The following is a 23,661-nucleotide window of genomic DNA, read 5'->3' as shown; positions in this document are numbered from 1 at the left end:
CAAGCAGTTGCTTACTACCGAATTTTTAGTTCTCGATTGATTGTACCACGCCAGGTTGCTCCTACCGATAATGCAGCAAGGGCGTGTAGTACAAATCCTTCCCCGGAGAGGTCGTCCACGTGTCGGGAAGCGGTTCCGACAGAACCACGTCAGACGCGGTAATTACGAGAACAGGTCGACTCTGACGTGCTGCATCGGCAGGCACGGCCACGACAGGGCGCGCCATCGGTGTCGCCGTAATTTCTATCATTTGCCGGCGCTTTACTTATGCGCCACACGCTCCAGCGCTTTTCTCGCTCACAGGCCCGGCTCCGGGGCCGTGAAACAAGCGCTACACGCTTCCTCGGCGGCGCGGTAAAAAAGCTCAGCCGACGTGTGAAAAGAAATGCAAAAATCAGGAAAAGAAGCGTCACCATGAGCCGCTGTCCTTCTCGCTTTTGTCCTTACTTCGAATTCTTTTTGAATCTTGCCATTCACGACCTCTTTTTCTTGTTCTCCATCAGGCTGACGGAAGGTGCGGGGACTATACTTGCGCGATTTCCAGACGAGCTCCCTTGGTTTTGCTGCTTTGTGCGCCGGCGTGGGAGAAACCGTTGAGTGAAAGCTTGCGACACTGGACGGTGTTGTCTGTGAATGCGAGGGCGGTTGTACAGGACTTCGGTGTGGAACCAGAGTCACGGTTGCTTGAACAAACCTTTTTTGATGCTCTGCAGCTAACTGACAACGGTCGCAATGCGCTGGATTGTTCGTCTGGTTTTCTTGCTACGTTCATGCCGTCGCGCGTGCTGGCCTCTGTCAAGTTTTTTCCTAGTCGAATATTTGCCTCGAGTCACGTGGTGCACGTCACGTGACTTTCGGGGGTTTCTGGTGGTATATATACCTCGAGCCGCGGCTCTGCCAAGCATCGCTCACCTGTCTCAGGGCAGCAACACCTCAACGGGCAGCACTAGCCGAGGAGAAAACATGGTAAGCCAAAACCCTAGAAGCAGAAATTCACGTCATCCAGTTAAGGGCGCCTTTGACGCGCAGCAGAAACTACTCTCTATACAATGAATTTTGTGAACCCTTCTTTCCGGCTGTAGTCAGCTGCACTGCCTACCGCTGTCAACGAATAGTTAAGTTTTAACGGAAGTTATGCTATGCGTAGGACAGAAGTTATAAATGGCAAGATAAACTAAGCTCTGCGGTGTCGTCCTTTCATGTAATGTTTCTTGAAATGTGATTATGGGTTTGAATTAAAAGGCAGGTAAAGCAGCCACCACTGAGATCGCAACTGCAGCACGTAACGCATCGACTTAGTGAAAGTGCTTTAAATTTTGCGATTTTCTGCAAAAGCTGGACTCATTACAAATTGTTATGGAGAAAGTGTTTTGCCCTTAGAGCTCTGCTGGCTAAGAAATTCGGTTCCTTTCTCTAATATCGTACAACAGGCTATTCCGGAGGTATTACTCATTTATTGCTTATCTTATAGCATTTGTTTATCTCAGTAGCCTGAACGATAGACATACCTGAGCTCCTCCTCATCGCTTGTTTCCCACAGCGCTTCATCGTGTACATCGCGGTTCTCGCTCTGATGGCGGCGGTTACCCTTGCCGGGTACCATGGCCATGGAGGCTACGGTGGATACGGCGGACACGGCGGAGGTGGTGGCGGCTACGGAGGATACGGTGGCGGACACGGGGGCGGATACGGTGGCCATGGTGGTGGTGGATACGGTGGTGGACACGGCGGATACGGCGGCGGTGGCCACGGAGGATACGGCCACTACGGAAGGCGGTGATGCTGATTCGAGATGCTCTGTCCGGGCCTCATGAGTGCAATGCGAAATAAATCACGACCTGTGCATGTGCTCAGGAAAGAACACAATCTCGAGTTGAGATTTTTTACGGCGACAGCTGCAAGTGACGTTTTGACCGTGCTAAACGGCGTCACGTCGTACTATGTCGTAAATGATAAAAAATACGTCCAGTTAAGCTTTGGCATGACGCGGTTAATTGAGCGAGAAGATGTCACAGGGATCTTATCTTAATATTTGCTTCAGCTGTTGTTGGTTTCTGCCTTAGACGAGCCATGTGTATTCTGATAAAAAATGTAAACGGCTTCTACTCTTATTTTTTCTCCTCTTCTCCTTCTCTTCTTCATTATCCTTCTCCTCGCCCCTTCCTCAAGAAGCGGCTGTTTACACTGACGGTTATCTCGGACGATGTCTGTCAAACAGCTTCTCGCTGCAAAATTTGCCGAGTTCACTTACTGTGAAATCAGGATGTCATGACCAAAAAAAAAAATCGCTGGCGAAAAGTTTCATGTGCAAAAACAGCTTTGGAGTAGTTCAAGAGAACAGAACAAGCAAGGCCGGGTCGTCTTTTTTTTTTTTTTAATAAAGCCGGTTTCTGTCTGCGCATATAGTATTGGTGAACGCAAATTAACGACGGAGGGCATCGTCACTACTCAATTGATGGAAATCCTAAACGAGCGCAAAACCTGGGTTCCCTAAAAACTCCCAGCCTATTGCCCTCTCCGTGGTGAAGGAACAATGGAAGTCATACCGAGCCATCCAGAGCGTCCCCTTCCAAGTCTGGTGTTAGACAGGTCCACATTAATTATGCGATCATGCGATACAGTATAGTCGCATACAACTCAAGAACGAAGCGGTAGATACAACTCAAAGGTGGCTCTCCATCCAATGGCGGCAACTTAGTTTCATAACGCCACGGTTAATCCGATTAAGGCATAGAGTTTCTTACTATTACCTAGAGGGAAAGCTGGCAGCCCGTCTATGGGAGTTTGCATGGCGACCCCTCGAGACCACTTCAGCCACCATGGGCGCTCAAAGCATCATGGGGCGGTGAGCTACTTGTTGCGGAACTGCAACTTTTGGCCAAAAAAAATAATAGAAAAATTAAGTTGTTTGATAACTACAAACGTCCTAATATTCAATATCTTGTCTAATGATTGCAACAAACGAGCAGAAAAGCATTTAAGTGCAAAGTTTGCCCACCGACTGCTTTGGCATCGCTGAGGAAACTGCCATGCGCAATACCGACGCTTCCAAGCTTCACCGCCAGGCCCCAGAAAAGATATAAAAGCCCCGGAACAAGCCCCAGCCAGCACTTGGTAGCGGCGGCGGCGACAGAGGCTGTTGGCTCATACGCATCTTCTGCTATTCACAGGTCTGATTTATTGCTGTTTATTAGCCCCAATAATCTTGCTTGTTGCTGTTGCCGCTGCCAAGTGCGTTTGAGTCAAGTGTGTTTGAAAATATGCCGCGGGAACTTGAAAAGTTGCGGGATGAACTGAGAGATGAATTTCAGAAGGGCATTGCTGCATTGCGAAGCGCAATCGAAAGAGATTTCCGCAAAGACCATCGAGAACTGACTACAAGCGTCGAATATTGTAGCTCCCAGTTTGATGATCTGAAGGCTGAATACTCTGCTCTAAAAGAGGAGAACAAGGCGCTGAAAGCTGAAAATGCAGCACTGTCCACTGAGCAGGTTTCTTTGAAAAAACTGCTAACTAGCTATGAACAGCGCCTAACTGAGCTTGAACAATATTCAAGGCAAAAAAATGTGGAAATCAAGGGTCTTCCTTTTGATCAGAACGAACATCTGCCTGAGATACTTCTGAAAGTTGGCGAAGCTATCAATGAACCGATAACAATGCAGGATATAGAAGTTTGTCATCGTGTCCCGACAAAGAATAACCCATGCCCAAACATTATCGTACAATTCCGAAATCGGTCAAAGCGTGATGCTGTACTTGATAAAGCCCGACAATCAAAGATTACCACTGACAGTCTTCACCTTGAAACAGTTGCACAGGCAAGCGTTGCCGATGGCAATTCTAACTCCGAAGGTGATTCAAACGGCAGCCTGTCTCGGACTCGTGCAGCAATTTATGTTAACGAGCACCTTTGCCCCACATTGAAAAAACTGCTGGGAATGACTGTCACTCGAAAAAAGGAGAAAAAATAGAAATTCGTCTGGACGAGAAATGGACGCATTTTCGCGAGAAAGGATGAATCGTCCGATGCGATCCGCATTGCCTGTGTAGGTGACCTAGATAAAATAGTTTAAGGAAAGTACGTTTCCCTTTGATTTTGTTTCACTTCATCATGGCCACGCAGCTCTTCTTGCCCGCTGATGTTTCTAATTTACATTCGAAAAACAAAAATGTCACTTCTTTCTTTCATTTGAATGCTCAGTCATTACGCAACAAAGAAGATGAGGTCTTTACTTTTCTCAAGTCGCTAAAATTCTCATTTGACGTAATTATGATAACAGAAACTTGGTATCGAGATGATGAAGAAGTTCTAACCCTCGAAGATCACAATACATTTTCCCAGCATCGAGTTAATAAGAAAGGAGGTGGTGTGATGTTAATGTTAAACAAATCTTTTAATGGCAGTGTTATTTCTCGCTTCTCCATGGTAGTGGACGACTATGAAATACTTTCTTATAGCTGTGGCTCAAATGTGTTTTCAGTGGTTTATCGTCCTCCCGGTGGAAATGTGTCTTCTTTTCTTTTGTTTCTTGACGATTTTTTGTCCTGGATAACTGACAATGGGCTGAACCTGATATTAGGTGGCGACATCAATATAGATTCTTTAACTTCATCTCATGAACAGCGTGAATTAAATATGGTTTTGGATTGTAACGGTTTTCGAAACGTCATCTTGGAGCCAACAAGAATGCATGCAGGCTCATCTATCGATGTTTTTATCACCAATGTTCAGTGTACATTCACACAATCTGGTGTAATCTGTGCTCAACTGAGTGATCACTTACCAATTTTTCTCTTTGCTGATCGTGTGAACAAGCGTCAACGAAAGAAGCAAATAGTTCAAACATACCAAACGATAAACCCAGATACCTTAGAACTATTCAGAGCCAAACTTAAGGAAGTGTCCTGGAAGTGTGTGTACGAAATTAATGATCCAGATCTAGCGTACGATAGTTTCGTAAAGATAATTACAAGCATATATTTAGAGTGTTTTCCTGAAAGAACTTGCAAAAAGCCAAGGAAAGCTCGTAAACCGTGGATCAACAGAGACTGCCTCGAAATGATAACAAAGAAAAACAAACTCTACAGCCGTTTCCTTTCTTCAAGAGCTCCCGATGACCTTAAAGCTTTTAAAAATTTTAGAAACCAGGTAACATCATTTCTTCGCCAAGCAAAGAAAGACTACATGAATAAGCTATTCAACTCCAATACAGTAAGACGAAGCGATCTTGTTTGGAAGGAAATTAACAATATCTTAAACCCTCAAAGAGACCCCCAAACTTGTACATCGATCACAATAGGCGACTGCGCGTTATCCGGAAGGCAGCTGGCCAATCGCTTCAACGATCACTTTGTTTCACTTGTCAGGAGTGCTCATGATCAACGCTCTGCAGAATATCTAAAATTTCGTACCCCTGAAACTGCGTTTCTGTCCCCGACAGATAAGCATGAGATTCAAAGTCACTTCGCAACCCTTCGTAATAGCAGGTCTCGTGATATAGATGGCTTCCAGGTGCAACCCTTTAAATATGTCATTGATATTATCAGCCAAGTATTAGAGTACATATTCAATATCTGCCTAGAAAAAGGAGTATTTCCAAAGCGGATGCAAATGGCTAGGGTTTCTGTTATCTATAAAAGCGGTGACAGAAACGACCTCTCTAACTATCGTCCAATATCGATACTTCCCGTCTTCTCAAAATGTCTAGAAAAGGTGATGTTTAAACGTATTGCTAGCTTTAGTAAAAAACACAACCTAATAACTACATGTCAGCATGGTTTCAGAGAAGGCAGGTCGACAGAGAGCGCCCTTCTTGTGCAGAAAGAATTAATACTGGAATCATTTGAAAAGAGGGAGCTTGTTCTGGGCATTTTCGTTGATTTTTCAAAAGCGTTCGACCGGATCAACTATGAGACTTTAATAGCCAAGCTAGACATATACGGTTTTCGGGGCGTCTTTCTTCAGTTAATCCGATCTTACTTAACCTTCCGTTGTCAGCAGGTCAAGATTGACAATCAGCTTTCCGATATACAGCCTCTACGAGCTGGTGTTTCTCAAGGCAGCATATTGGGTCCACTGCTATTTAATCTTTACATAAATGATTTTACTAGTCTAGATAACCAATGCACATTTATAATGTATGCTGATGACACCAGCCTATTTTTTAAATCAACTAATGTATATGATCTCTTTGGGCAGGCGAATCAGTGTTTGCTTTCCCTCCATGAATGGACAGCCATTAACTCCTTGGAAATGAATACCAAGAAAACAAAAGCAATGCTTTTCCGTCCCAGAAATAGGATCATTGATTTCCTGGGATATTCGCTGTGGCTAGGTTCGGTAAAAATTGAGCTTGTCTCGGAATTTAAAAGTCTTGGAGTGTATTTCAATGAACATTTATCATGGAATAAACATATAGATACTACGATTAACAAAATAGCTAAGGTAGTGGGTATTCTTTCCAGGCTTCGGTATTGTTTACAGCAATGTGTAAAAAAAATTATCTTTCAGTCCCTATTTTCTTCTGTTATAGGATACTGCTTTTTGGTTTGGGGGACCACCACCTTTTCGAATGTTAGCAAGCTTCACAGATTACAAAAACGAGCCCTTAGAATCATCGTCAACGTTTCTCGAGACGCACCAACAGAAGCGATTTTTCGTAAAATGAATATAATTCCTATCCCGCAGCAATATAAACAAACCTTATTAAGGCGCTACAGGACTACAGCCATAAACACAGCTATCTTCTTCAAGGAACTCTGCACACTTGAACGCAAGTCTCACAATTACAGCACTCGTACAAAAAATCATTTCGTCATTCCACAAACCCGAACAAATTACGGACGGCAGAGCATTAGTTACACCTTGCCTCTTCTTCTAAACACAATCCAATAGTTATAGTGTGCAGATAACACTATTATTATTTTTATTACCTCACTGAAAGTGTGCATTTATGTAATTATGTTTTCCACACTGCGTGTATGTTTTTTCTTCTTTGCCGCAATCCTATGTCACCTTTTCTACAGTCTTTAGTTAAACAGTATGTGAAAGTGCCATTTCGCCCTGTTGTTTGTGTTAAAAATATTTTTCATTGCATAGTCCACTCTTACGCCGAAGTTACCAAGTTTTTGTACGGGGCGCAGCCCCTCGTCAAGCCTTTAATAGGCTTTTTGGCTGCGCCCCTAGCATCCTTGTGATGTTGAAAATAAAGATGACTTGACTTGACTTGAAAAAAATAAGAGACGACTCGCTCTCCTATTGGCCAAGTAGTGAACACTATAAAAACTAATATTTCGTAATTAACAGGCGCACTTTTAAAAGTATATATGTTTTCAAAAAAGATGTTGTTGCTTAAATACTATAAGAGGTTTTTTAATGGCATTTCGGAAAAGTGAAACCTTTTATTAGCGTCGTGTGTCGTCGCGGTTTCTCTACTATGGTTTTTGCACACTGCGTTCGCGCGAAAGTCGTCTGCGCACACACGGACAGCGTTTTTGGAATGAAACATCTTAGTAATGACACTCCGTGTTCCAGAAAAACTACGACTGTTCCGCAACAAGTAGCTCACCGCCCCATGATGCTTTGAGCGTCCATGGCGGCTGAAGTGCAGCGCCGCCAGCTTTCCCTCTAGGTAATAGTAAGAAACTCTATGGATTAAGGCGTGGTTAATACCCTTTCATCTGCCGCCCACTGCGATATGTCACTCTAGCAAGTCTAAAGGGATTTCTTTTTATTCCTACTCTTATTTCAAACGATTAACCACAAGGTCATGAGAATCTGTCGACGGCATTGTCTGGAGGGCATCCTTCGAGGGACACTTGTCGGGTCGTTATTAAGTTGTATCCGACTATACCTCAAATTCGCCCGCTCGTATACTGACTACTTGGATGAAATTCTTTTGGGCCGACAGATGAACATAGGAGTTTTAGGGTTAGGAAAAACAACGACACTGTCGGCGACTTAGATTATCGCACAGAAATGCGCCAAAGTTTATTCCAGAGATTAGCTGTTTACCCCGGACAACTGTTGTGCTTGTAAAATAACTGGCTTGTTCTGTTATTGTTAACTGCTTAAAAAATGCTCTCTGCGAATGCCGACGGCTCGTTAACTTCGGAGGTTGTAGGCGCACGAATTTCAAAGCGCTCCTCTCACTATAATGTCTCCATTTCAATCTTTGGCTGCCTGAAATTCGTCAGTATCGTTGGGACATAATTAGGATGTGTAGCTAATTAATTAAAAGTTAAATCACGGAAGAACTGTGTCGCATAGCCTCTCAATGTGACTGATTTGCCTGGCTCTTTGCTTTACTCTATTCGCAAGCCGCTAACGGTTTTTATGACTTCTGTTTCAAATTTGTTTCTTTAATTAGTGCTGCATGATATTCTCGAGCCATAGCTTAATGTGTAGCATACAGACATAAAGTTGTGCGTGCTCTGGACAAGCGCAGCCGAAACAGGTTATTTCAATTCTTGAGGTAAGGTGCCTCAGCTTTTTCAAATTCGACTCCACTTTGTGCCCTCGCATTCTGTTTTGGCGTGCGTTTTACAGAATCTTGGCTCTCTTTAAATAGCAATGACCCCGCTTAGAATAATAAGAACGCGCTGGTACCAAAAAAAAAAAAAATTGCGTTTCATCAGGTAACTGCTTTTCTTCTTCTTTGTCTTTGTATGGCAACTCCACTCCGTGGTCTTCGCTCCTGTGCTCGAGAGAAGTTCCCGAGGAAGACAGTTCACTTCCCCCGGGCGTTTGCCTCTTTCCGTCCGAAAATATCGCTCCAGAGACTTTACTTGATCATAAATCCGTCTGGGCAAACAAATCCACCTGTCAGTTAAAAGGGAGAGCAGCAGGAAACGTCTACACTCATCGGGCCCGTTATTGGAACCGCACGTGCTGCGCTCCGGCGGCCGCGACCTTCGCCAGAGTGTGTCATCATCACGCTCCAGCCTATTCCTCAGGCGCGCGAGCGATATCGCGCGCGCGGGCTTTCCTAGCAACACCGAGGCCGTGGCGGCACACTTCGCTCCGGCCCGATCCCTTCCTCCCTATTCGCCTCTTCCCCTATCCCTCCCTCTTTCGTCTCCTCTTCCCTCGGACCTCGCGAGAGCGCGTGCCGTCGTCCCGCGCTCAGCCTCCCAATATCCCGTTCACTTCCTGCTCCAGCGCACTCGTTGGCTCGACCACCGCCCGCGGCTCCCCCGGGGCCGTCGATCCAGACGCCCGGCCGCGGCGGCAGCGGGCAAACATCACGCCACGACGGCCGACGAAGGCTCGCCTGCCGCCTCCCGCCAGCGCGCGTGGCATTACGGCTGCCGCGAGGCCACACTGGCCAGCACGCCGAGCTTAAGCCTCACAAAGAAAAAGCGCGCCACCGACCGGGGTCGCCTCGGGCGAGAAGACGGTTGCGGAGGGCAAGGGTGTGCTTTAGTGGGTGCGTATGCGAGATTTGAATGGACGTGTTGGGTATAAGGCGCTAGAGTGTAAACTGTCGAGTAAACGAATCGCTTGCCTGTTGTGGGTAGTTAAAACGACAGCAGCCATGATTGTGGACCCCAAGAGCATGAAGCCCGACGATGCGACGTGGGTGCTCACGTCGTCTTTCGTCATCTTCACTATGCAGACAGGTGAGTGGGCCGCGCGTTGGCCGAACTGTTGGCTCTAGACGTAGCCCGTATGTGCTCGAAGGCATTGCGAGCTGCTTATGCATTCATTAGCTGAGTTGCCTCGTGCTCCCTTCTCTTTTGTTTATTATCGTTCATTGGGGCATTGTCTCGGTCCAGTATTAGTGACAAGTATTGGAGGAGGACATAAAAGCTGCACGAATAGTACAACAAATAATTGTTACGAAGTTTAATTAATATATCGCCCTGATGTCTGAAAAGGGTTTGACTAGTTTGATTCCCCGCATAGAGTTTTGATGTTTGCTTACTTGTCGAGAACTCCGTTTTGTTCAGCGACCTAATTTAAACAATGTGGCAAATAGCTCTTCAGGAAGCCGAAGCAAAAGCGGCAGGTCTCTCATTTACTTCAGTGTCAGTAAATAACGACTCTGATTCTCCCCTTATTTTGTTTGAGTTAAATGTTTCTACAAGTAATATGAGTTGTTCTACAACCCTGGCGAATATTACTACTCTCTTTCTATCGTGTGTTTTTGAGCTGTCATAACAGATAATTTCCTCGAAACTGCAAGTTCAGGAATTGTGTTAATCATGAAACGTGTCCTAATGGTGCTGAATGTGCAGGAACGTTAAGTACTAGTTCTTGCATTTTTTTTTTGCGCAGTTTAAAGCTATCATGTTCGAGAACAAAGAAACATGTCTATTTGTTGGCTCCATATATGTATGTTCACTTCACAAACAGAAGTTGAAGAAATAAAACTTCAAATTTGTAAGATAGAAATAAAAATTTTCGGTTCATGCTAATCAGGAAAAAAGGACTTTTCCAAACCATGGAAGAGTTTTTGGAAGCCATTGCTTGTAAAGGAGGGTTTGATTTTCTTTGTTTTTATGACTGTATTTTCCTGGGTGACTTTTTTTTTCTCTTCCTGCCTACTCCTGCAATTTCGCCTCATCGAGGCTGCAGTGCATAAAATAAAGACAAAAAAACTTTCTTCAGCCATATGTCAAGTGCCTTAACAAAAGCGCTTACAAAGAGGCATAGAGGTCTTCATGACAGTCTTGAACAGTCGAAAACGGACTTCTCAGAAATTAACACTTTGTGAAAGGTAACAAAAGTAGCCTACTTTGGCCGGTTCCTGTAAGGCATTGCGACAAAAATATAAACGAGGGAAGAGTGATTATATTTGATCTAAGTACTACTTATCTTAGTACCACATATTCACGACGCCTGGGTTTCACTATGAGTACAGTAGTTTCAATGCGTGGCCAATAGATTGCCTGCGTACTACAGTAGTTTCAATGCGTGGCCAATAGATTGCCTGCGTATACTTGCGCAAGCACCTCTGGGTAACGAAACTCTGTGATATTGCGCCTTGCGAAATCTCCCTACCCCTCTGCCCCCGGAGACTTTCTATAAGGCTGAGCACAACCGCCCGTGTCAGGCCCTTTTTCTTCGGTAACGCAGTCGTCTGCGTTGTGTGCATAGGCTTCGGACTGCTGGAGTCCGGCTGCGTCTCCAAGAAGAACGAGGTGAACATCCTAATGAAGAACGCCGTCGACGTGGTGCTGGGCGGCCTCACCTACTGGAGCATCGGCTACGGCCTGCAGAACGGCCGTGGCCCGGGCACCAACCCATTCTGCGGTGTCGGCTCCTTCTTCCTGGACGCCAACTCCGAGGTGATGGGGGAGGAGTTCGCCATGTTCATCTTCCAGCTGTCCTTCGCCACCACCGCGACCACCATCGTGTCCGGCGCCATGGCAGAACGCACCAACTTCCACGCGTACTGCCTCTTCTCGGCGCTGAGCACACTCATGTACTGCATCCCTGCCGGTTGGGTCTGGAGCGGGCATGGCTTCCTGAACCGCATCGGCGTCATCGACTTCGCCGGTTCGGCCTGCGTCCATCTACTGGGAGGAACGTCGGGACTCGTGTCGGCACTGGTGCTCGGACCCAGGCTCAGCTGGGACCGGCACAGCAGACCACGCATGGGAAACCCCACCAACGCCATGATCGGAGCATTCACCCTCTGGTGGGCTCACTCGCCAGGCCAATGATGGTTTATGGTTTAGCGAGGTTTAACGTCCCAAAGCAACTCAGGCTATGAGGGACGTCGTAGCGAAGGGCTCCGGAAATTTCGACCACCTGGGGTTCTTTAACGTGCACTGACATCGCACAGCACACGGGCCTCTAGAATTTCGCCTTCATCGAAATTCGGCCGCCACGGTCGGGATCGAACCCGCGTCTTTCGGGTCAGCAGCCGAGCGCCATAACCACTGAGCCACCGCGGCGGACTGCCAGGTCAATGAGAAATCGACCTTGAAGTGCTGTCTTTATATGCTTTCACACTGTTTGTATGCTTTCGCGTAGCAGTTTAAGTGCTGTGCATATCAGCAGTCTCACCTACTCGTATAGTCGCAGTGAAACAGCCAAGACTTCATTTAATTAAAAAAAAATGGTAACTCCTTAACTTAGTACTTATGGCTGGCAGCGCCTGAAAAGCGTCTGTATTGAACAATGTTATGAAGAATGTGCAGTATAATTGAAAAGATGTCTGGCCAGACCGGGAAATGGTGTAGCAATGTAACACGTGAGCCGTTTGATTGCTGCACCAGTCTGAGTTACGCGTCACTGCACAGAATTAAAGAAGCGAGGTCTGTATATCGCGCTGCCCCGCATGGGTGCCACGATAAGCAAGTCCTCATCTGTCTGAGGCACTAGGAGGCAAACGAATGGCCGATCTTCGCAAGTGGTAAAACAAGTCACCAAAGTCAGCGAGTTTGCAAGAATTTAAATCGTCCTTCTACCGTAACAAGAAAAAAAAAAGAGAATGAGTTTGGCATTGGTTAACGATGTATGTTTTGCAGTTATGCGGGCGGACACTTAAAAAGAAGTCGAACAGACTACACGTGTAAAAAATTGCAACATTTGCATTACCTCGGTGGAGGTCTCTTGAATGAGGTTTGCCACTTTATCCCTCGCAGTTTCGCTCTTCCCTACATGATCGGGTAAAAGCAGGTCGCTGGTATTCGCTGTAGAGCTCCCGTGCGTACTTTTTTCCGTTGTCTATTAAGTGTTAGACCCTGGGAAGTATGTTGTCATCAACTCCTTGGAGAAGAGTAATTTTTATAACTTGGCCCCTCAGGCACATATGGCAAACAAGAAGACCTCCTGTATGTAACGATTCTTTCTGGCGAAACAATCATGAAATGGGGTAATCAGAAATCATATAGCGATAAATAAGTAATAATTCATAGACGCATTCTGATATGGGACTCCATCACATGCTACTTCAACATTCGTTTCTTCCTCAAGGTGGGGTTCACTCGTCTTCAACAGTGGCAGCACATTCGGCATATCGGACGAAAAATGGCACTTCGCTGCAAGGTATGTCGTTTCATGCACTATCACTTTCGTGTAGCCGCGTGTTGTTTCATTTTGCTGGATTAAATTGCTGGTCATTTGTGGTTATCGAGCTCACCAGGTGTCTGCATACAGTTGTTTTCCTGACGTACATACATACATACATACATACATACATACATGCATGCATGCATGCGTGCATACATATGTACATACATACATACATACATACATACACACACACACATACATACATACATACATACATACATACATACATACATACATACATACATACATACATACACATACATACATACATACATGCATGCGTGCGTGCATACATATGTACATACATACATACATACATACATACATACATACATACATACATACATACATACATACACACACACACACATACATACATACATACATACATACATGCATGCATGCGTGCGTGCATACATATGTACATACATACATACATACACATACATACATACATACATACATACATACATACATACATACATACATACATACATACATACATACATACATACATACATACATACATACATACATACATACATACATACATACATACATACATACATACATACATACATACATACATACATACATACATACACACATACATACATATGCCGCCGCGGTGGCTGAGTGGTTATGGTGCTCGGCTGCTGGCCCGAAAGACGCGGGTTCGATCCCGGCCGCGGCGGCTAGAATTTCTTTGGAGGAGAAATTCTAGAGGCCCGTGTACTGTGCGATGTCAGTGCACGTTAAAGAACCCCAGGTGGTCGAAATTTCCGGAGCCCTTCACTACGGCGTCTCTCATAGCCTTAGTCGCTTTGGGACGTTAAACCCCATAAACCAAACCAAACATACATACATACATACACACACACATACATACATACATACATACATACATACAATACATACATACAGTAATTTTATTGCAAGATACGCTAGTATTTAGCTGCTCTCGGTCACTGTTGTCTGATTTGGCTACATTTCGTGATGCCATTTACAGAAAAATTAACCGCTGTTTATTTGCCTTAGAAGCCGATATAGCAGTAACTTTGTTTCATCAAAGAAATACTTGTGAACTGCGCACCTATCGAAAATACAACAGAAATATTTTCTTTCGTAACAACCGGGTTTTTGTAGTATTTTGAGACACGATCCTGTAGTAACAACAAAATTTTCATTGGCATTGCGCTGCCCTTTGCCGTAGCAACAGAACTAGAGGAAAATACTACAGAAAAATACTACAGTACTGCAAAAATACTGAAATAATACAGAAAAATTAATAATTTTGACAGGAAGACAAAACGTTTTCGTCGTATTTTGGCCCGACTCTTTCGTATTTTTCAACTCGGACGATAAAGCAAATTGCATATCTCATTAACCCCTAGTTTAAGCTTATATCCCAATCACACCATCGCCTCCGTGCAAAGCACGACGTACAGTTTTATATCTGGAACGTTGCAGAAAACCTTAATTGTTACAGTAGATCGCGGAATGCGGTAAAAAAAGAAACATAAACAAGTTTTAAGATCTTCTAAACATGTTATCTCGCCTGGATGCAAGCAGTGGGCCCGTACATTGAACCAATCTTCGAAGAGGCCTTGACTGTTAAAAACACGCCTCGTAGATAAATTTCCCAACCTTCAGCCTTTCTTTCTTTACCTCTGCATATTCTCGATTTCTTTTCTATGAAATCACGTGTCGCAGGTAAGGTTTCTGTTAGTGTGAAGGTCTTATGGTAAGCCTTTGCTTACGCACATAAGAAAGAGAAAAGTGCGATTCCAAGCATGTTTGTCTCCCAGTAGCGAAATGCTTTTTTTTTCTTGAGGCGGTATGTTCCTCTTGCTGCATACCCCGGAAGCCATTTAAAGCTCCTTTGGAACGTGATGAGAGGAAAATGAGCGAAAAGAGCTGCGAAACATTGAACGCTGTTTTGTTAATATTTCACTTCACTCTAAAATATTCTGCTTCTTCTGTATCCAGAAGCATACAAATCTATTGAGCGTCGTATTTGCCTTTAAATCAACTTATGCGTGGGTACATGCAAACCGTTTTACAGAACGGAGCCACGCATAACGGATAGTGATGTTTCCAGGGCTCTTTGAACACTCGAAGGACATTCGAAGCAAAAAATTCTGCGCAATAAATAATGCATTACGAGCAAAACCTAAGGTAAAGTCTTGGTCAAAAGTCTCTAGGCCGTCTGAGACTGTGTGGTGTCACCGTTACGCCGCCCCTGAAAATCCAAAGATATGGAGGGATGAGGATGACAGTCCCCGACAAGGAGAAATTCGGGTCCTCGGTGGTGTCATAAGCGCCACGCCAAATGGCTCATAAAGACCCTGTGGACTGGCAACCTTTGTTCAACGGTGTGCATGCTTCTGGCGACTTCACGTTAAAGCTGCAGCGAGGATTTCAGGACGCACTGTGACCTGGCATATGCTTTCGGATGTCCTGCTAAAAAGTTTTCCTCCTTACGTTCTACGTACCTACGATTTTTTATTAAGAAGTAGAGGGCAGTAAACGCCTCTAAAGGCAGTATATTCTTTCATTCCAGAATGTCACAACACGCTCTAAAATATCTAGGGTAAATCACTATTGAAACGAACAATGAACACGTTTTTATTCTTCAGCCTTCCTTGACACAGTTAAAGACAAAGCCACATCTGTGACATCCTGATAACACAGAAAGTATCCGCGCAATATATTGTAACGATTCCTCTCGCCATTTATTCTTCTCTCCCTGTACCATTGGCTGTCCCATTTTGATAATGCCCCAGGCTCATAAAGAAGAGCGTCCGGGGCGGCGTCTAATCGTTTCGTAATTATCCAGTGAATAAACCACCCCCTCGTGAAAAAGCCATTCACGATTAGATTGTATAATGGCAGGCTTCGCATCGACCAAGGAAAATGTGAAGATTTACGAACAACTTTGGGAACCTGTACCCGTTTGCTGGATTGGGATTACGAAAGGTTACTACGATTGTTTTTTTTTTTTTTACACATTGTGAAGTTTGCTTCAAATGTTCGCTTAAAATGCTCCATTTGAGGATCTGGCGCATCTCAGCCATTATGGTGCCGTATTTCATAGCCTTAGAAAAGCTACACGGCTGAAGCGTCTAACGTGCTGGTATTGGACCGCGCAAGTGAGACAATGGGTCATTTCGTAACCCGAGCTTCGCGTCCCTAAGCTTTACAAGCGTATTTATGGGTTCCACTGGATAAAAGAGCTTTTACGTAACCGTCCGCTGTCGTTCGGTTTAGTGTCGGTGGTCGGCACTAAAAGTGCTCAGGAGGGCCTAGCCCTACTCCTCCTAAAAGAGGGTTATATATATGAGCCCGTATAAGCACCGCTTATGTAAGCACATCTTTCGATGTAGTACTCTTTTCATAGAAGGGAACTCTGCGCATTTAGTCACGCTGTTACAGGAATAACCATGCCGTTTTCTCGCTTTCTTTAGGTCAGCCGTCTCGACAATCAATTCTTCCATCGGTGGAGGTCTCGTGGGTACAATTGCAACGTAAGATTAGTTTTTTTTAGTTAAGCCTTTTACATACAGAAAAGCCCCCCTTTTTTTTTTGGATTTACACAATAGCTGTTTTTTCCTATCACTACATGTAGTTGTTTTTTTTTCGTTCTTTCAGCTACTTGGTCCACAAAAGTTTCGACATTGAAGACATCATCACTTCTATTCTCGGGTCGCTGGTATCGATAACAGGTAAGCATAGATGAGGGTTAACTAGCTTACTGAACAAATCGCAGAACTGAGTTCAAGCGTGAATATCTCAAACTCTGCCACTGTAACAAACCAACGCAACCTGCAGTTTCCGTGTATAAGTTTTCACGTACAGGTTTTCTCGCAGCTTGTAGAGCACATGGTAATCACCTACTCTGTGGCTTGACAGCGGAAAAAAAAAATAGGGTAAATAGGCCTTACGCTAAGCTATGGCTGAATTATTGCGGCAGTTTCGAAAATGAAACTTGTTTGTTTACTGGTAGTTGCACATTTTGATTTACTAAACTTCCCAGTTTTATTCGCCCGGTAGTGCCTTCCACAACAACGTATTTCCCGATTCGTCAAGGATCATTTCCCGCGTAAATGGCTTACCTACATTTGTTACTCTCACTCCCAAATGCGTCACTATGAGGACGCCTCCGCCATTTTTCTATATGCTGTCTTTACAGTGTAGATACCGTAATAAATGAATAACTATTACCTACATTCGCATCCCGATAGTCATTTCAGTGTTTGTAAAGACTATCAACAGCTGTGCTTTTTGTCTTACTAAAGCGCCGCTTTTGAAATTATAACTGGTGCTACTTAATTAGGGGGCTGATTTATCAAACCTCTATACGAGAATTTAGTCATTGGCGAACGCTTTACGAGACCAATCATAACAGCCGGTGACGCAACAGAAAAACTGGTGACCAATCGCAATTTCTTTTGATAAGCAAGCATCTTGGTGTTTTATTCTCCTGACTCACTGGTGCCATATGTATTAATTGATTGCAAAAAATTTTATTCTTCTGAAAGAGCTTGGTAAGAGGTCGCATAAAGTGGTAGAGAGTACATAGCCCTCGATGACCTTGTCAGCCCACTCCACCGCCAAAACTTGCGTTCTGGGGTCAGAGCTAGCCAGCACGGTCTCCCACCGCTCGAGAGAAGGAGCTGTAACTAGATCACCCGGAGGTGGCTCTATCTTGCAGTCCCGTAGGATATGGTCGTAGTTGTCTCGTTGGCCGCAGTGTTTACAGTTCTGGTTGTATAGATCAGGGTAAATATGCGCGAGGAGTGATGGGGTGCGTATCGATCTCGTCTGTAGAAGACGCCACGTAACCTCTTGTTCTTTAGTCAGGCTTTTGTGCGGAGGAAAGGAGGAGGGGGGGTGGGGAGTTCTCCTCTCTGGTTTAAAATGATTGGTTAGATCATGGTATGTATATTTCCAGATTTACGCAGTTTAAAAAAAAACACACATGGTTGGTGCGCATACGAAGCTACCATGCGCCCTCAAACATGATTGCCGAAAAGGCTAGACAGACATGTCAAGACGGGGACGTAGGTAGGGGCATCTCGCCAGGGGGGTGCCCTTGGCCTTCGGAGTGATATGGGAACACCAAGAACAGGTCCCAGAAGAAATTTTCCCCGCTTTCCTCATCCTCAGACTAGTCTGGGTGAAACCAAGAGACTATATGCATGGGTTCAATAAAGATTTAAATAATCGATCACTACGATCGCGCGGCCCCCTAGCCGGCTCGGCCTTCTACCGTTCCTGGGAGGCGCTGCTCATCGGGGCCGTGGGCGGCCTGTGCACGACGCCCGTGCCGTCTCTGCTGCGCCGCTGGCTGAGCGTGGACGACCCGGTGAACGCGGCGGCCATCCACGGCGTGGGCGGCCTCTGGGGCATGCTGGCCGTGGGCCTTTTCCTGGACACCACGCGCTACCAGGGGCTGCGCCAACACCGCCGGGGCCTCTTCAAGGGGGGCGGCGGAAGCCTGCTGGGCATCCAGCTGGCCGCCTGCCTCACCATCGTCGCCTGGAGCGCCGGTGTCACTTTCCTCGTGCTCAAGGTCACGCCTATGCGCAACTTTAAGTAGATCGCACAGTACGGTTCATCAAATACTTGTTGAAGAAAAGGAGGATGAAAATGTAACCGGAAGCTAAGAGCAAACTACTGAGAAGCAATCAAAGGAACACAGGGTATGGTGAAAATGGTACAATTCAGTCACAATGACTGGTTTATATGTCTTTGGAAGCAACATGCCCTAGGCAATGCCGTTTTGCCGTGCCGTCGGTAACGATCTCTCGCCCATTTAAGACGAATCGAATAGCCCATAAAACCGTTTCAACTTATCCCGTCGCAATGCAAGCGGGAGCTCGACAGCGTACGTCTTTCATGCGACCGGAGGTGCTGATTCAAAGTGTTGCTCTGTTTGTGCAACGTTATGCAGAGCAAAACCTTCTTGTACTACATTATAAAGCAATGATTTGGTCGCTTGTGCAGTCATCTCGCGCTCTTAGATGATGCTGAAATCTCTAAGAGGCCCACGAATCACACTCACTGTTTTCAAAGCGCTCAGCATTTCAGCGATTGCTATGCGATGATGGACCAGGGTTTTAAGAGATTAAGTACGTAACCGTAAAGCGCTTTCAGTAACTGCTCCCGAAAGCGTTTAGGCGTGTAAACGTTGGGCCAGCGTATGGTCTGACAGAACTAACACCTCGTGAAATCTCTCTTGCGCCTGAGATCTGCTCTCTACTCGAAACAAATCGCAAGGAATAATAAGTGGTGAAAACACCGGCCGTGCAAAGCTCGCTATGGGAACTGTTTCGAGACGTTGTGCTTAACTACTTTCCGCTTGAACAAAATTAAGCGTCATTCTTGTATTACCGTATTTTGGCCCCTGCAGAGAACCTTAGAACCATCGGAATAGATGCGGCCGGTTACAGCGTAAGTGAATGAGTGCGTAGTGAAGATGCTGGGGCTGTGGGCTACCCTTGGGCAGGATGGCTAGACGAATCGCCATCACTTCGCCGAGATTGTACCAAATATACGGGCTACTAATTAAATGACAACACGATTAAGCGAAACTCTAAGCGAGCTGTGTCTGGGTATAATAAGCTGGTCGGACTTAGTACGTTCTCGTGAGTCATAAAAGAAGGCACGGTAGCACTCGGACATTCGAGATAAAAGGCCAACTCCGCAGGTTTTCTGAAAATTTCGAGTTGATAATCACGTCACATTCCCCTCGCTCCGTTACGAAAAATCGTTTTTCAAAATACCAAGTCGAAGCATTTGAAAATAGCCCAGGAAACCGAAACCGAAATTCAGTTTCGAATAAACGATGACGTCATGATAAATCGTCCTATGAAGTGATGGGCATTGTTATAAAACCTGTCATGTGCGCGTTGATTGGCCAAACCGGTGACTGTAAGTGAGAGTTTGGGTCATCATTTGTCCGAAATGACCAAAAGCCAGCTCGAAATTTTATCCTTCAGCATAAATGTAGAGCGAATATCAACGGTCGTGCTTCCAATGATGTCATATAAGAAGGCTTCCCGTAGAAATCTGCCCGATCCACAAAATGGGAAATTTTAAAATTATTTTGCGCTGTAACAAAGTACCGTCCCTCTGCGAAGATTGGCACAGAGGCCCATAAAACTACGGAGAAGGTACCGCGAAAGTTTAAGTTAAATCAGAGGAGGTAGAGGAGGTAGAAAAAACGGCGGAGTTGAGTTTAAGTCGCACATAGCGTTTCGAGGAGGACTGGGTTACGTCGAGAGAAACGAAGCACAAAAGTCTGCGCTATTCTTGCTGAGGATTAGCGCGCATGAGTGAATTATTTTAGAGTGAACAGCTCTACTCCTCCCATGCTGAGTCGGAAGTTCATAAGACCTCTAGCGGGAGGCGCGCTGCATGTGACTATGACGTCATGCCATGTCACTCGCCGACGCCGCAGTTGCGTGATTGGCAGTCGCGCCCGCCACTGCGTCGGCTTCTGCTCGGCCGCTCCTCCTCGCCAGTTGTGGCATGAGATGTGTCACGTGATTCAATCTTGCGCTTGGCAGTAACGTCCGCCGCTGCGCCGACCGCCGCTGTGGACGCTCGCTCTTGTACTTGTGGCACGTGACACATCACGTGATTTGCTGTCGCTAATATAATTGCAGTACCTGCTGACAGAGCTCTCGCTGTGTATATCCTGGCTTAGCTGAGTTGAGCCACAGCCACTTTTTTTTTTTGTCTTCCAGTTCATCAACAGAGTGACTCCGTTACGGATGCGTCCAGGCGATGAGCTGTTGGGCGCAGACTTTGTCGAGCACTGCATCGATCATCGGGACAGCGCTGAATCGACGGAGCCCCACCTTCACCGAGACACGAGTGCTGAGACCGAGCCCGCTGATGCAAGCCTGCTCCCCGCGGATGATGACTGCCCGGCCTACCGCAAGGTGCTTAGCGAATGAATTACCAGGTTTGCAAGTGATAATCGGTGCGGGCCTCAGGCATATTTAACGGGCGTAAATGTGTCCGGTGTTAATATAATCAACAGCCAAGTAATTTCGCGCTGTAATAAAAATCCATCCTTGAATCTCTACAAATTATTTCCTCTCATCTTAATCCTGTCTTCGATCAGTAACAACAGAATAAAAACAAGCAATAAGAAAGCATGCGGTAATTTCACTTAGATGAGCCAAGTTAGCGAGCTGTGTATATGCATATAAATCGCTGAGCCACATGCTTCCGATCCGACTTTAAGACTAATTTTGTGTTCATACAGTGGAACCATTGCATTCCGTTAACTTCTGAACCCTTTGTGCCTTTTGGTAGTTGCATGGTGAGTACATAAGTAGACGGCTTTCAAAAAATTACCGACGATTACGTTACTTCCTAATGCGAAATTTGAGCGCAGCAAATAAGCTGTTCCACCTTTTCGATAGATTGAGGCAAAGAAATCGAGCAACACATGTATGCGCTATCACAGATTTTTTTTTTATTTTTCACACGTATTCGCAATTTCGGCTCGGGCGGTGCACATATACAGATCCGCCGCCACCGATCTGGCTCTCTGATTGCCACCGCACAGGGGTTGCATTGGAGGAGGAGCGAAGAAAGGAATTAAGTTCGAGCCGGCGCTTTGACAACCGGAGACTCGCAGGAAGAGGGGGGAGGGGGGCGGCGTGTACACCCAGCGGCAAACGATGGGGGCAGAAGCGCGCGCAGCAAGCGGACAACACGATAAAGGGAGGAGGGAAGAGATAGCAGCGACTGACTGATGCCGCTGACGCCGATAGCGCTGGGGGGATGAAAGGCCGACGCCGACGCGAAACCCAGGAACGGACGCCAAAGAGCTGCGCTCTAAAAAATCCTCCCTCTAATGTTTTAAGGCAGCGCAAAACACGCATGGTTAGCGTTTTCACATGCGCTGTGCAAAGAGGCCTGAAGGTGTCGGCATTGCCATTTGCACAGTTGTGCATCATCAAATTGCTTGGTTTGGTTTGGTTTATGGGGTTTAACGTCCGAAAGCGACTCAGACTATGAGAGACGCCGTAGTGAAGGGCTCCGGAAATTTCGACCACCCGGGGCTCTTTAACGTGCACTGACATCGCACAGTACACGGGCATCATCAAATTGTGCCACTCCAACTGCCGCTGAACCTCGCGTTACGTTGCCGTAACTGTGGAACCAATGTTTTTCTTTTAGGTTTCCTTTTTTTTCCCTTCGTGCCTTCCTTTTGTGCTCAAGTTTTTCTTTTGAACAAAGTGGGCGTTGAGGCGTGTGCATGGCAGGCTGTTCCCGGCATTCTTTCTCTCATCTTGCGAATGTTCAAATTCGAAACCATTATATGGCTCATCGTCAACAGAACCCTGCGTTGTTGTCCACACGAAACGGTCTGAAAGCTCCAATGACGTCACTATGGTCCCAGATTGATGGCTCAAAAGCAGGGCGGTGACGTAAGGTTACCCGTTATGAGACTCAACAGAGCACCCGATGTATACATAGGAACCCTGGTGGCCTTTAGGTCAAAAGCCTATAAGGTGAAGGCCTTCAGGTCAAAGGCATATATGGTGAAGGCCTTTAGGAAAGGCCTTTAAATTGGAGGCCTTTAAGGTGACAGTGTTTAGGACAAAGGCTTTTACATAAAGGCCTTCACACTAGAGGCCTTTAACCTAAAGGTCTTCAACCAAGAAGCATTCAACCTAAAGGCCTTTTGAGGCATAGTACTAGTTAACACCTAGCAAACAAATATAGTTAACTATTTCGCCCTGAATGACACGGTACCCAAACTGCCCGTCCAGGAGGACAACCCGGCCGAGTGCAAGCGTATGGACAGCGCCTCAAGCACTGAGGACGTGTCTCCGGTGCGCGTCGCGTCGCCCGACTTCCAGCGCAATGCGGCGTCCCCTTTCTGGGAGGCCATGAGCGCCGAGTGCCACGAGGCGCTCGACAACAAGGACGGGCTCGCCCAGCAGGAGATGACCATCCGTCTGGTGGCCAACTACCGGAGCAGCTGCGCCATCGCCTAGCACGGCGCCGATGCAGAGGCTGGCTCCGGCTGGCCTCTCGATCAGCCGCAGGGTCGCGAACGTGGTTCAGGGCACGGCACAAAAATACGGCGCTGACCATATTTCATAATTCGTGCCGTCAGCTCTAAATTGGTGCGTTACTTTATGCTTAAAGAGATACTGTAGTTTATACTCCGTTACTTTAACTTGTCATCCAGTAATCTGTGTGTAGCGTCTAGTAGGATTTGGCAGATTGTTTTAAAAGTATGTTATGCTTATCAATGCCCCGTTGCGTGCAGTTTCAGAGGGGGAATAGAACATTAAACGAACTTGGCAGTTCGGAAGCAGAAGTCATGGGCAAAACGCTCGCAGGGAGGAAGATTGGTTCACGGTTTAGGGGTGCTTAAGGTCCCAAAGCGACTCAGGCTATAAGGGACGCCGTAGTGAAGGGCTGCGGAAATTTTGACCACCTGGAGCTCTTTAACGTGCACTGAAACAGCACAGTACGCGGGCCTCTAGAATTTCGCCTCTATCGAAATTCGACCGCTGCGGCCGGGATAGAACCTGCGTCTTTCGGGTCAGTAGCCGAGCGCCATTACCACTGAGCCACCACGGCGGCTGAGATCT

General features: G+C 46.0%; 1 protein-coding gene and 1 long non-coding RNA gene across 2 annotated transcripts; both read left to right on the top strand.

Moving 5' to 3' along the window:
* The first annotated feature begins 896 nt into the window (after positions 1 to 896).
* On the top strand, positions 897 to 1,847 carry LOC149340495 (uncharacterized). Its single transcript, XR_016283869.1, has 2 exons — positions 897 to 966; positions 1,541 to 1,847. It is a non-coding gene; the product is annotated as an uncharacterized LOC149340495 (long non-coding RNA).
* A 7,423-nt stretch (positions 1,848 to 9,270) lies between these two features.
* LOC149340494 (putative ammonium transporter 3) lies at positions 9,271 to 23,420 on the top strand. Its single transcript, XM_089551267.1, has 8 exons — positions 9,271 to 9,621; positions 11,102 to 11,645; positions 12,929 to 13,000; positions 16,495 to 16,554; positions 16,679 to 16,752; positions 18,283 to 18,602; positions 20,782 to 20,979; positions 22,828 to 23,420. The coding sequence occupies exons 1-8, from the start codon at positions 9,435 to 9,437 to the stop codon at positions 23,053 to 23,055; spliced, it is 1,683 nt and encodes a 560-aa protein (XP_089407393.1). The 5' UTR covers positions 9,271 to 9,434; the 3' UTR covers positions 23,056 to 23,420.
* The last annotated feature ends 241 nt before the right edge of the window (positions 23,421 to 23,661 follow it).

The sequence above is a fragment of the Amblyomma mixtum genome, chromosome 6 (assembly GCF_055824585.1).
Source record: "Amblyomma mixtum isolate Tamu chromosome 6, ASM5582458v1, whole genome shotgun sequence".
In the NCBI taxonomy this organism is placed as follows: Eukaryota; Metazoa; Arthropoda; class Arachnida; order Ixodida; family Ixodidae; genus Amblyomma; species Amblyomma mixtum.
Note: the sequence above shows the minus strand (reverse complement) of the source record. Positions and strands in the feature narration are given on the sequence as shown.